At 34.6% G+C, this 14,238-nt stretch overlaps 1 protein-coding gene across 3 annotated transcripts in view; it reads right to left on the reverse strand.

The window, feature by feature from the left end:
- Positions 1-2,141: 2,141 nt before the first annotated feature.
- Positions 2,142-14,238, reverse strand: part of NBN (nibrin) — a 58,308-nt gene continuing 46,211 nt past the window's right edge. For all 3 annotated transcript variants that reach the window (XM_059043577.2, XM_067018112.1, XM_067018113.1), the window contains 4 exons: positions 10,859-11,014; positions 9,454-9,567; positions 3,500-3,549; positions 2,142-2,330 (listed from right to left, as the gene is read on the reverse strand). In XM_059043577.2, the coding sequence (XP_058899560.1) occupies positions 2,300-2,330; positions 3,500-3,549; positions 9,454-9,567; positions 10,859-11,014 (351 nt within the window). In that variant the 3' untranslated portion in view covers positions 2,142-2,299. The remainder of the gene's footprint in view (positions 2,331-3,499; positions 3,550-9,453; positions 9,568-10,858; positions 11,015-14,238) is intronic.

Raw genomic sequence — 14,238 nt, forward strand, 5'->3', positions numbered from 1 at the left:
GACACATATATACAATGGAATATTACTCAGCCATAAAAAGAAACAAAATTGACTTATTTGCAGTGAGGTGGATGGACCTAGAGTCTGTCATACAGAGTGAAGTCAGAGAGAGAGAAAAATACCATATGCTAACACATACGTATGGAATCTAAAAAAAACAAAACAAAACACGGTTCTCATGAACCTCGAGGCAGGATAGGAATAAAGACACAGACGTAGAGAATGGACTTGAGGACACAGGGAGGGGGAAGGGTAAGCTGGGACAAAGTAAGAGAGTAGCATTGACATATATACACTACCAAATGTAAAACAGATAGCTAGTGGGAAGCAGCTGCATAGCACAGGGAGATCAGCTTTGTGCTTTGTGACCACCTAGAGGGGTGGGATAGGGAGGGTGGAAGGGAGACACAAGAGGGAGGGGATATGGGGATATACATACGCATATAACTGATTCACTTTGTTATACAGCAGAAACTAACACAACACTGTAAAGCAATTATACTCCAATAAAGATGTTAAAAAAAAAAAAGTGCTGTTGGGCAATGGACAATTGTGAGATTATGGCCAAAGGCCAGGCTACCTCTTCCCTGCCACCACCTAAAGGCCCAGGTCAAAAATGGGGGCAGAGTTCCCATTCATCTAAGAAAGGGAGGTGGCAAGTTAGACCTCCCCTCTTCCTCCTAAAACATGTAAAGGTTTAGAAAAGAGTCCCCCAAAAATCCAAGGGAAAAGGTACACACCTTACCCAAGCATGGGTGTGACTAAAGTTATTCAGGGCAGAGCTAAGAGCTTTATAAAAATTGTGCAGCACTGAAGGATCTATGCAAAGCAATGGCAAACATCTTTCATCTATTTAACAATACTTTCTAAGCTAAACAGAACTTAAAGGGAATTTTAAAACCTCAGTCAGTTCTGGAGTGTTTGAGCTTTTAGACTACTCCTCCTAGAAAGTTAGAGAGACCATTATTCATTTATCTTTGAATTCTTTCAATGTTATGGAGGGCAATGTTTTATATAAAATACCCATTTAATGTTTCCTAAACAAAGAATTTGAAGGGATAATGAAACAAAGAAACAAGAAAAAGCTAGGACATTTAAAAACTTAAAAACTATCTCCTGAAAGGAAATAACATGTAATGAAGGCTGGTCAAAGGTGCAAAGTATACTAGCCAGATACTTAAATGTGGTGACTTCCCTTGACTGAATATGAAGGAACACTAAATCTTCCATGAAGGCTTAGCAACACTACAAATTAATTTATGATATAACTTTTCATGCTAGGCTATCTATCACAACCTGAAAAAGGGTGGCAGAACCTATGTGAAACTAGGAAGTTTTCAGTCAGTATAAAAAGCATGTTCTACCTCCTAAGACAAAATGCATCAGTCCTTAGAGCAGATAAAAAGACTTTACCCTAATTATAATGTACAGCCAAAGCTGTCTATATGACACAATTTGGAAAAAGACTTTTTCTTACCATCTCCCTTTAAGGTAGAAGGAAGACGATCTTACCATTTCTACTTTATAGATACAAAAACTAGGATTCTAAAAGGCTCAAAACACCCAGCTCAGTAAGACCACCAAATAGGTCTTATCTCATTCTAGTGAGATCTATCCACAAGCTTGATGAAGTCTTCCACTATCATTTCCAGTACTAGAATAATACGTGGGTGACATCTTCAACACTGAAATCCATTTCACTTGGGTTACTTCAGCTCAGGGAAGACTATGGCATAATGGAAAAGAAAAAATAATAAACAGAAAAAAATTATGTTTTGATATGACTATAACCTTCCAATCTAGTTAGTGAAGAATAAGGTACAGAACACTGTATATATTATGCTATCATTTTTATAGGAAATTACTGAAAAATTATATGCAGAGAAATTTGAATAGATATTAAAAATCTCTGTAAAGACTCATAAGAAATGAGTGTCATGGATTTTTTCAGAGGAGGGGAAACGAATAGCTAGGACAGTGGTAGAAGGGAGACCTTTTAATCTTTTATCCTTTTTATAATTTTAGAATTTTGAACTGTGACCACAGTAACTATTCAATAAGTTAAAGTAACATTTAAAATGAAAAAAAATTATTATAAAAGATTAGATAACAAAGACTGAAAACAGAATAAACAATACTAATTGTCACACACAAAAGACATGGAGTTTTGTTCATTTTATTTAACAAATTTAGGCCATAAACTTAAATCTTCTATACACTATATGCATGTATCCCAGAGGAAACTCGATGTAAATACTTGATAGGAAATGTTTTTCCATGGCTTCTTCATAAAACCCTGTTATCTTCTCCTTTTTACATTAGGATTGTATCTGCAAAGAAAGAAACAGTTAAATGATATCTAGATAAATGACAGCATTCCCTTCACTTTTCAAGTTAAAGAGCTTTCAAAATATAGACACACTTCTGCAAACAGAAATTAGAATGCTAATTTTATCCTTGGGATCAGATACTAAGCACTGACATTTCTGCTGTCATTTACCCTTTTGATGTTGCTTTGATGAATATTTGGTAAAAGTAAAACATCATCAAAAAATCCTGTAAAAGCACTAAAATAATTAATGAAAACAACAGTTTAAAAATTAATACATGTTTTTATACTTCCTCCAGGATGGCTGCAAACAGACCTCTCCACTCCCAAATTAAATTATACCATTTTCACCAAGAGCATAATGAACCTAAAATATAATTATGTTATAAAGTCTTCTCCTATAACAAACAATGTAGTTGGGCAACTATTCCCATCTGACTGTACTTATGAAAAATCAGCACCATTTGTCAACATTTTCATCAATGATTCACACTGTCAATAATGAAATTAAAGAATCAAACTGGTTACAAAACAAACTAAAAAATACAGTATTTCTTGGGAAAACGTTATTTTCCCCTAGCCAGTATCTACCTACAATATTGTTTATGAATATTTGTGAGCTAATTATTATAATGTTTGTTGGGTCTGCAGGAATGCTGAAAATGTTAAATCAGAATTAAATTATAATCATCCATTATAACTCCTCTAACCCTCCCATAAAAACCTGCTTTGAAACTCTAATCCAGCTTCTTATTTTTATGTATGTGCCAAATAAAACTAACAAATGATCTGGTATTTTACTTGTCTTATTTCAAAACCCCGTTCATTCATAATTCTACTCAGAGCTGAAAAATCTCACTAATTTATCAGCCAAATTCACCCAGCTCAGGAACCTTCTTTTACCTAAATGCCCCAAATAAATTTTAAATATCTTGTGATACAGTATAAGTGAATTAAGCTCAAACCTTGAAGCTATATCCAGTAAACCCAATTAAGAGGTGCTCAAGTAGTAAAAAGAAATACCTATATTAAAAATAAGACAAAATATTCTTTCGGTGAAGGTACTAAAGTGTCTATTTCTAAGGATAGAAAAAACAAATATTTAAACTCTATCAATAGAACTGAATTTTATATACAAAGATTCAGGAGAAAGCTGAAATTAAACTTTACCTAAAGAGTTCATCGGCAAGAGATTCTTCTTTTGCATGTTGATTTTGCACCTGTCAAAAGTAACATAGTTTCAAAAACTTGCTAAGTGATGAAAACACAGTTAATGAAATTGTCATGCTGGGTGGGGTGATCACATCCCAGAGGTCACCAGTTCTGTAAGTTTTTGCCTCTATGACTTCTTGCCCATTCAACAGGTCTATTCCGTATTCCCTTCATGCCAAGATTACTGCAAAAGTCCTCTAATTAAACAACTTTCTCCAGTCTATCTCCTCTCAAAGGCAACCAACACGTACATTGCTAGCTTGTTTTTAAACATTTTTTTCCAGGAGAACCCTTCCACTAAATGAAATTTCAGTGTTTTGAGATCATACCACTGATGGAGGGGCTGAGAGGGCAATATTTACCCCACCTTCAACCAGAGCAGCTCTGCAGGTAAAGTGGCTCTCTTCCTCACAGCCCCAAATCAGGACTCAGAAGTCGCTGCTGAATCACCTCACCCACAAAATAATTTAAAACACAAACTCACCACATTCCTAAAGCACCTTTGACAGTTAGGACTGGAAATACCCTGTGCTGGGTACACATCTTCCTAAAGTCCAGTATGATGGACTTTAGTATGTATGATCCTATCATGTGCCATGATCCTATCATGTGCCATTCAAAACCCTTCAATGACTTCTCCCACCTATCAAAGAAAACACAAACTCTTGAGCCTGACCCTTAAATGGGAAAGGCTCTTCATAAACTGGCTCCATTCTACTTCCTCAATCACATCTCACTCTCCTCTTCATGAACCCTGTATGCCAGTTAAACTGAGTAACACAAAAAGACAGAACAAAAAACCAGGCTCACCTCCGAACAAATATACTGGGACCCTCTCTGCTTTTGTTCGTGACAAAAAATGTGATATAGTATCCTCCTCTTTCCACATCTGACCATCTTTCAAGGTGCATTCACTCAATAATTGTTTAGTGTCTACTATGCATCAAGGAACATGTTCTTCACCTCTTTAACAATGGCTTTCTAATCCTCTTCATTTAAAAGTAAGTCTGCTATGAAGAACTCCCACAGAACTTTACCTATGTGATTCCTAGATGTTCATCAATTTCTATCTTCTGTTATAATTATTTATATCACATCTCCACTAAAAAACTGTAAGTTCTCTAAATGCAGATACTGTTTACTGTAATTTACATTTGTGTATTTCCAGATACTATCTTAAAACTGTTTCTAAAAAGAACTCATTTAATCTTCATATAATCTCATTACTAGTTTTACACTATTATTCCAATTTTAACCAATAAGGAAACAGAGACTTAGGTTAAGTACATTGTAGAAAATAAAAAAACTGTCATATGGAAGAACTGGGATTGACCAGGTCTCCTTGAATAAAAGCACCAGCTATTAACCAGGCTCTTATACTGCTTCTGAGTTTCTGGAAAGGGCCTAGAAGAAGACTTGCAGGGATTCAAACTTATAGAATGATTTTCTATTCATACAGTGAAATGTCAAACTGAAATTACATCTTTTACATTTTCTAATAAGTATAGCAGAACACAAATGGGAAGGCATATGATTTTCATAAAGCAGTTGTCTAAAGAGCTGCTGGTATCATTCTCCTAAATATTCTTTGAGGCTTCCTAGTAAGGGGTGCTAATTTTAAAGTTTAAATAGTAAAGAAAAATCAGCTTTATCTTATATATCTTAGTAAAATCATTAAATAAAAAAGTATTAAAAAACAGAAATCCTCCTATTACTAGCATTTTTCAGTGGCTTGGGAGAACTACAAATCACAGTCTTTCAAAAGTCAAATCAGGTTGGGTAGAGGTCAAAGAGTTATTATGTTTAATGCACAGAATAAAAATATCCTATATTCAAAGAAAGTTTGGGAACTAAGTGATTATGAAAACTAAGACTGGTCTGCAGCAAAAGAAGAAAAAGGAGGGCTGAAAAAGAACAAAGGCAGGGAATACAGAAGAGTAGCTAGAGCAAGCCTAGGGAAACATCAAGACAATAGCACATTTATACATAGAAGCTGCAGCCATGTAGAAGAACAAAGTCAACTCTATTATCTTAGAAAGCAAATCCTACCTAGAGCACCTAAAATTGTTCTAACAAAAAAATGAGAGATTTGGTAGAATAAATCTAGGACATAGCCTCTCTACTAATGCTAATGAAATAAATGAAAGATAGGAAAAACTCAGCAGCTGCACCATCATTCTGTCAACTCCTCCCCATCCAAGAACAAATAAAACTCGACAGCTATAATTAATCAAGAAACGCATAACCCCACGCCACAGACTTCAAAACGTTGGCTGTGCAAAGAACCAAAAGATTAATGCAACTGATTCCTAACCCTCCTCCAACTCATTAAAAAGTGCTACAGAACTGTCCAAACCTGAGAATTCTTACTAATAATACAAATTTGGGGAAAAGTAGCCTGAGCAGGAAAGAGAAAACAACCGTTGGTGGACTGCTGGGAGAGAACTAATGGCATGGAGAGGTACGTGGGACTGACACTGACCAAAGGCATAGGCTCCAGGCATCCCTGACAAATTAGGCAAATAACCTAAAATGTAAGTTATTCTCTTCTGGGATAAGATATACTCCCTGGTACATATTTAATTCCAGTTCCAAGAAAGAGCTGCACACAGCTTTACCTGACCCTCCCCTTTCCTCAATTCAATGTTTTCAGGCAACAGAAACTAGATGGGACATGCAATGTGCCTTTGACTGAACATGTTGCCATACCAACAGTATGGAGGCACCAGGATAATTCTGTTCTTTATGAGCAAGCTAAGATGGGTAGGAGTGATTTCAATAACATTCAATTTTTGCCTCACAAACTGGTTTCAGAATGTAATCCCTGCAATAAGATGTCATATGATGTTTCACACAGCAAACAATATCTGGACAGGGTATTTTACTTTAAATAGCTGCAAGATGAAAGAAAACAGGAAAGCCACTCCACATCCAGATGGAAAAAAAAGAGAGAGACTGGAATAGTCTGCAAAAGACTGGAATAGACTGGAATAACTGCAAAAGACAGTTAAAGAACCTAGTCTGAAAGAGATAATAACCCATAAATTAAAAATAAATAAAATTAATAAGAACATGAAAGCAATAAAATAAGAACAAGAAAGTTAAATATAGAAAAAACACAACGAAATGAAATGGGAATGAATGCTAAGTAAACAGAGAACTCTAATAACACCATTTCAGAATTAAATAAATGAGAAATAGCTAACACTGTTTCCACTGTTATAAATGCTTTATTAAGTAGTATCATATGTTATTCTCACAAAAGGCCTGTGAAATGGAGGTAATATTATTGTTCCTATTCTGCACAGGAGGAAACAGAAGGCTAAAGAAGTAATTTCCTCAAGGTCACATAACATAGCTGGTGAGGAACAGAAGAGACACAACTGAAATTTGAATTTCTGATATAGTGAAAGAACTTAAGAAAACCACAATGAACGTAGAAGAAATGGATGTGAAGGGCAAAGGTGATTTAATAAAAGGAGAGTTATGTCTTAAATGTAGCGAACCCAGCAAATATAAAAATGTTTTTAAAGATGTAACAGAAAAATTCCTTGAAATAAAAAAGAACTGCACCTACAAATCAAAATAGCATACTTTACTCTGGGAAAAATGAAGGGAGAATGATCAACACTGAGATATATTCTGACTGTTACTGACTTTCAAGCCTAAGAAGGAATACTGTAGCCATGCAAGTCACCTAAAAAGGGGGAAAAAGGGCACTGGCATGAGGTGCGGGTGGGGAAGTAGAGGAAACACAAATAATTTCCTCACTCTTCACAGCAGGAGCCAACAAACAGTATCTAAAATCAAAATATGTAATTTGAAACAAATACTGATTCTAACCTGATAGTGTTTTTCTTATTTAGGGATCTCAGGAAATATCTGGAAGGAAGAAACATTTATACAAATTCAGCAATGTTTTCAGTTTTACTTCCTTCTATCAACTTCTCTCCTTCCCTTCCTATATTATCCCTCCCTGCCTCCACTCCTCCTCAATAAAGAGATGTCTGGAATATTATGTATTTAATGTCTAAATGGGTACTTAGGATTTTCACTTCTTCATTCTTTTGTGTACTACCATAATTATTTGGAATGCACATTTATAAAATAAAAAAGCCAGTTATCCTTTTAAAAAAGAGAAGTGAAGGATGGTACCTCCATTCTTCCATTTTCTGACATTAAAAATCCTGACAACCCTATTTTTGAGTGACCTAACAATTTTTTGATTAAAAAAAGCATGTTTAAAAACAAATTTCTGAATACTACATTAAACCCATAATAAAGCAAAATATAAATCCTGAGATGTTACCAAGTACCAAAGCCAGCTTTTGCCCTGCCCTGGGGGGATCTACAAAGCACAAAAATACCCAGGCTCTCCTTTGATGTCTGTATGGGAAATGAGCATTATTAAAGAAAATCCAAGATAAATAGAATAAAAGACTCCAGCACTAAAGGGCGAAAGAGGAACAAACTCTACAACACAAAAGGAGACAGCAAAGAGACTTGCCTATCTTGACCCTGACACAGGGTGAAAGAAAGAAATAAAATATCTCACTAAGTTTATAATGACAAGGTAGCCTTCACCCAAGCTTCTGGTCCAAATACATTAACTACCTGAATGATCCAAAAACAACACAAGCAGAGATTAAAGTAGTCTCATATTGGTAGAACAAGACAGGCAGACACAAACATATCTTTTCTAGAGGAAATAAACCTGAAATTAGGACTTAAGGAATTCCCATAGATAAAGTTCCAAGGAAAATGAGCAGTTCACATTCAAAGACTACAAAATACATACTTGGAAACAAGGCACTATAAGAGAGAACTAGATTAAACAGATCAACACTTTGGTATTGGTATCATTAGGAAAAGAATACAAGAGAGGAACTTTAAAATGTCAGCAGGGAACAAGATTCAGAAATAAATGACAAAGATTTCCAGAAATGAAAAATCCAATAGGTTGAATGAAAACTCAATGGATGAATGAAATACCAACCAGACAGAGCTGAAGAGAGAAGTACTAAACTAGAAGACAATCTGAAGAAATTACCAACGTACAATCCAAAGAAACAAAGCAGTGAAAGATACAGAAAGGAGCTAAGATACACTGAGAAGAAAGTGGGATTTAACTTATGTCACATCAGAGTGCAAGAAAGAGATATTGTCCCTACCCCTAATTACCAAACAGCCCTACTTCAAATAGCCTGTTGAGATGACCAATGGAGCCCACCTTTGGGTTTCAGTAGCACTGGACAATCATGCAATACAAAGACTAAGAAGATGACTTTCTACCTTTGGATACGGACTCTGATTATCTCTCAATTCAATGGTCATGTGTTTCTGAATTCTTAACTTCTATGTAGTACTTCTATATTAAAAAGCTCCCAACTTTAATGAATTTTTATCAAATTCACCAGTTTAAAAAAAGGGGTTGAAAAAATTATGGATCACGTGGACAGTCTTGTTATAAAACATATACTAGTACTCAAAACACCCAGGGAGAAAGTAAAAGAAGCATAGTTTTGTATTCTTCCCTGTGTTCTCATTATAGTAGTTTATAAATATTTACTTGTAGCCAATAGCTGTAAAACAGTGAGTTTTTGGAAACCACATTCTAATATGGAGAGCTGGAAAGCAGTTCATATTTTCCCAAAAGAGCATTATAACTGAGGTTTGGTTACCTAAGGCTTAGGTGGCATATTAGATATGATATGATCAATAAATCTAGAAGTCCCTTAATGAAGTGTTATGGAAAGGTACAAATTAATCTTAATGCTCTGTAACTCAGGAATTTTTCTGAAAGAATAACCTTAGGTCACTCATCTTTGGTTTTAAGAAGAATCTGCTCTAAGGAAATCACAAGGGATCAAAAGACAAATCAAACAAGTTACTGGGTCTTACTTCCTACTAACCTCCATTTCCTGCCTCAACCACTCCTCTAATTCTGTATTCTTTCGGGCATGATGAGCTATTAGATCTGATCCTCCAATGATGTGTGGAAGTTTTCCTGATCCAGGAAATTTGACCTGTTAAATAGTAAACCTTAGTAAATGCACTAAAAAATTGACAATCTTTTTTTTAAAAAAGCTTAAAAAAAAGACAAAGACTGTAAATCACATATAAGTACTAAAGATGTTTATATATTATAAATGAAAATGAGTATGAGAGGAAATAGAGCTGTTTCATTGATTTGAGTATATACAGAGAAAGTCAAACAAATTCTTTCACTAGAGGCAATCCAGTTAAGCTTCTTTTTATTGAGTATTATTGATTTTTGTTTGGTAACTTAATTTTAAAAATTAGTATGCCTTTTGAATTTTGATTTAATAATGAGATTTTGCAACACGATATTGAACATGAAGTAAGCATACATTAATACAGACTGGATCAGAAATATTCTCTTAGAACAACAAATATCGTATATTAACGCATATATGTGGAACCTAGAAAAATGGTACAGATGAACCGGTTTGCAGGGCAGAAATAGAGACACAGATGTAGAGAACAAACGTACGGTCACCAAGGGGGGAAAGTGACAGGGGGTGGTGGTAGTGGTGGGATGAATTGGGAGATTGTGATTGACATATATACACTATTATGTATAAAATGAATAACTAATAAGAACCTGCTGTATAAAAAATAAATAAAATTCAAAAATTCAAAAAAAAAAGGAAAAAAAATATTCTCGTAAATATCTTGTCAGTTCCTAAAGAGGAGGAACTCAGATCTGATATTCAGTATACATATTTATATTTTGTTTAATATACACATGTAATAATAAAATGCCTAGTTTTCATTATTAAATGTGCTCAGTTATTTTGAACAAATCTGTTATCGTCACAAAGTCGTAAGTTAAAGAACCTCTTCAGGTAGTCATAGATCGATATTAGAAAATAGGAGGACCTGGGAATTCCCTAGCGGTTCAGTGGTTAGCACCCCACGCATTCACTGCCAAGGACACAGGTCTGATTCCAGGTCGGGGAACTAAGATCCTGCAAGCCATGCTGTGCGGCCAAAAGACATTAAAAAAAAAAAAAAAAAAAAGAACTAGGAGAACACTGTCAATACAGCCAAAAGCCTGCTACTTAAGGTAGAAAAAAACAGGTAAACAGCATCCTTTAAAGAATTCAACCTTAATAAAGTTTGTTTTATATATTCATTTAAGTGTCAGTTTATGTCCTTAGTAGTTTTTAACTGTTTTAAGCAGAAGAAATAGCATCACTTTCAACATAAACTGCTTTTATTACTAGTTAGCGTATTTCTATAAACATTTCAAACACTGGCCTCTTGTGATATTTCAGTTAAAGGAATACATACCTTTTTGAATTTCTTGAAATTCTTTAGTTCACCATAATCATTATTTACACTGGATCCACTTCTGGAAGTAGAGTTACGAACCACCAGTGACCTAAATTCAGTCAGTAACACCTTCTTTGGAAGCATCTCACCATCACCCTGAAGTTCATCATTGTTCTTAAATGGTGTTGAGATGGAGAGAAGAAATTAGAAGGAAAAGGAAAATTACTTGTCATTTAGGAGTTTACAGAAAAAAGCTCAAATACCCGCAAAAACAGTAAAAAAAAAAAAAAAAAAAAAAAAAAAAAAGGTTTATTTCTGGCACCTGAACTTTGTACTTGTTTGTACTTGAAATCAAATCATATCTATTTCAAAACCAGAAAATTACTCAAGTACTCTACAACTTTAGAAACATTTATAACACACTCATCTATGAGAGAAGCCTAAAAAAACATAAAGTGTTTGAAATTTAGTAGCATATTCTAATAAAAATCATCCCAATAAACAATTTATCTTCTTGTATACATTTTCTTGGCAAGAAATAGTCTGCTTCTTTTCATTAAAACCATACATCAAGATTATTATACAATCCATTCTAGAAGTTCTCTATGCTATGTTTAAGGTTTCTTGGATTTTCAATAATTTATATTTTTTATTATTTTGGACACCTCAAAAAAATCAATCATTAATTCTGGGCATACCACCTCATGAACTGAAAGCCACTTTTTTATTCCAGATTAATAATTATTAAATCAGCCTGAAGATTCCTTCCTGTTGCTGGAAGAGAGTCTTTAGGTCACTTACTATTAACTAACTAGCTAGTTACATATCCATATTCTTACAGCTGCTCAAGGATATCTTAGTTTTTTAAACTGCTTTACTATATATCCATTTGGAAGCTGCTAACAGGACTAAGATAAAAACACTCAGAGAGAGAAGAAAAAAGGGAAAAGTCAAAAGAAAAGGTTCATGCAACAGTGACAGAATGTAATCAGGAACTCAAAATAACAATGGCCTAATACTTTTGTATTTTTAGAGTTTACAAATATTTCGTTACTCTTTTGGATATAAACAACAACCCTGTTGTAAAAGTGTTGACCTGATTTTATAAACAAAAGACTTGAGATTCATAAATGTGAAATGATGTTTTCAAGGTCACTATCTATGGAGTAGAGGGCAGGGAATTACACTCAGGCTTTGTCCATACTCTTTTTGCTATACCATGGTTATAATATGATCTATCCATTTCCAGAGGAGGCATAATTATGAAATAGACCAAAATTATAGAAAGAGAATCAATTAATCCTAAGAATGTAGACTGACAGAAATTGATGCAATGATGGTCCATACAAGTCAAATCTTTATAAAAATACAAATCCCTCACAGATAGTTCTTTAGTTGACCAGAGTGATTCTTGAGCTCACACTTCTTCACAATTTCATTTTCTTGCTAAAGAAATAAAAAATATTGCTCATAAGAGTTATAAAATGGTACCTTTCTGAAAACCTCAGAGATACTCATGCTCCTGACCCAGTTATTTCACTTTCAAGCATCTTTCCTAGAGAAACTATGAGATGAGAATAGAAATATACATAGAAAAAGATAGTCGTATGAGTGATAAGAGTAAAGAACAAGAAGCAGTTTAAGTTCATACAAGTTATACACCTAAAGAATGTAATATGAGAAATGATCATAATACAAATGAATTTAAAATAGCTACAAAATTGCATTAACATTTGAGTCCAATTTGAAAAATAAGATTTAAAAAGAAAATGCCAAAATATTGATTATGGTTATCTGCAGATGGCAAGATTATCAACAAACTGTAATGTTTTTCTTTATTTTTCATATTTCTACATGATTGTGTATTACTTTTACAGTCAAAAATAAAAACAAATTTTTAAAGAAGTCTAAATTTATTTAGAATTGAATGTTAAGTCATCCTTAATCCAAGACAAGAGTTATTTTAATTGTTCAAAATATTTATGAAAACTGCCTTGTATAAAATCATACTATCGGGCTTCCCTGGTGGCGCAGTGGTTGAGAATCCGCCTGCCGATGCAGGAGACACGGGTTCGTGCCCTGGTCCGGGAAGATCCCACATGCCGCGGAGCAACTAAGCCCGTGAGCCGTGGCCGCTGAGCCTGTGCGTCCGGAGCCTGTGCTCCGCAACGGGAGAGGCCACAGCAGTGAGAGGCCCGCATACCGCAAAAAAAAAAAAAAAAAAAAAAAAAAAAAATCATACTATCCTTCATATTCATATATCCAGACCACATACTAAACAAAAGTATATTACACAGATAGCTTTCTAATACTTCCAATAAAAACTACAATTCCTTTGGATACAATAAGGGGGCATATCATTTTACATCAAATGTTCAATGATTCAGTAATAAAAATTCAGAGAAATTTTAATAAAAAGAAAGTTGGAAAGAAAAAGCAAGATGTACTCTGTGCTTGCTTAGAGACTAAAGAAAATTAATGCTATTTGTCAGTTAAGATTAAAAATTTCCATTCCAAGCCTACCACGTACCCTTTTACTGAGTATTTTCACATACATTACCCACTGGAAGTTGTTACTACAATCAGAACATTTTACTCCCCATACATTTTCCCCATCCTGTCCTACTCCCTCAAACTTGCTTAACCTCTTGAGCAAGTTTTTATTTCCTATCTCAGAGAATCATACTACAGCCTACCCAGACCCTTCGGCTGCAAGCTTGGGAATTCTACACTCTTTCCTCATTTCTCATATTGAGTCAATCACCAAGTCTTAGAGATTCTACCTCCTAAAGGCCTATCAAACTTATTCTCTCAGACTGCCTTTCATGTTAGCATGCCCAATGCCTAGAATAAATAAGTGAATGAATGACATTCTGAGAAATCTGACAAAAGACAGCCAAAAGAACAGGGTGGACCATGCATTTTTGTCTCCGTTGTCAAAACCTAGCTAAGTCATTTTGGCAAGTTACTTAAGTCCCACTGCAGTTTCCACATCTGTTCAATGTGTATAGTACTACTTCACTACAGGTTGCTATAAATAGCATGATGGTATCCAGTAAGTGGTAGGTATAATTGTCAGGCTTTCAAAGATGCTATATGGTAAGAGAAGAGGAAACCTTAACTTAGAATAGAAGGGTGGAAAGAGGTGAAGAGATATTCTGTAGACAGGGGGTGCTGTTAAGAGGAGGAATGTTAACAAGGATAAGGAGACATGTTTGCATTTTATGGAGACTGGGAAATTGAAAGTAAGGCCAAGACCCTGACACAGTTGTCATTTACACAAGGATAAATGCCTAGCAGGGGTATCTAGCCAATAGCTTTCTATTTCAGCTTATAGTAAATCTTACAGACATGCTAGAATCCATATTTAATCCCAAAATAGAAAAATGGTAGTTCTA

Source organism: Kogia breviceps, chromosome 17, assembly GCF_026419965.1.
Source record: "Kogia breviceps isolate mKogBre1 chromosome 17, mKogBre1 haplotype 1, whole genome shotgun sequence".
In the NCBI taxonomy this organism is placed as follows: Eukaryota; Metazoa; Chordata; class Mammalia; order Artiodactyla; family Physeteridae; genus Kogia; species Kogia breviceps.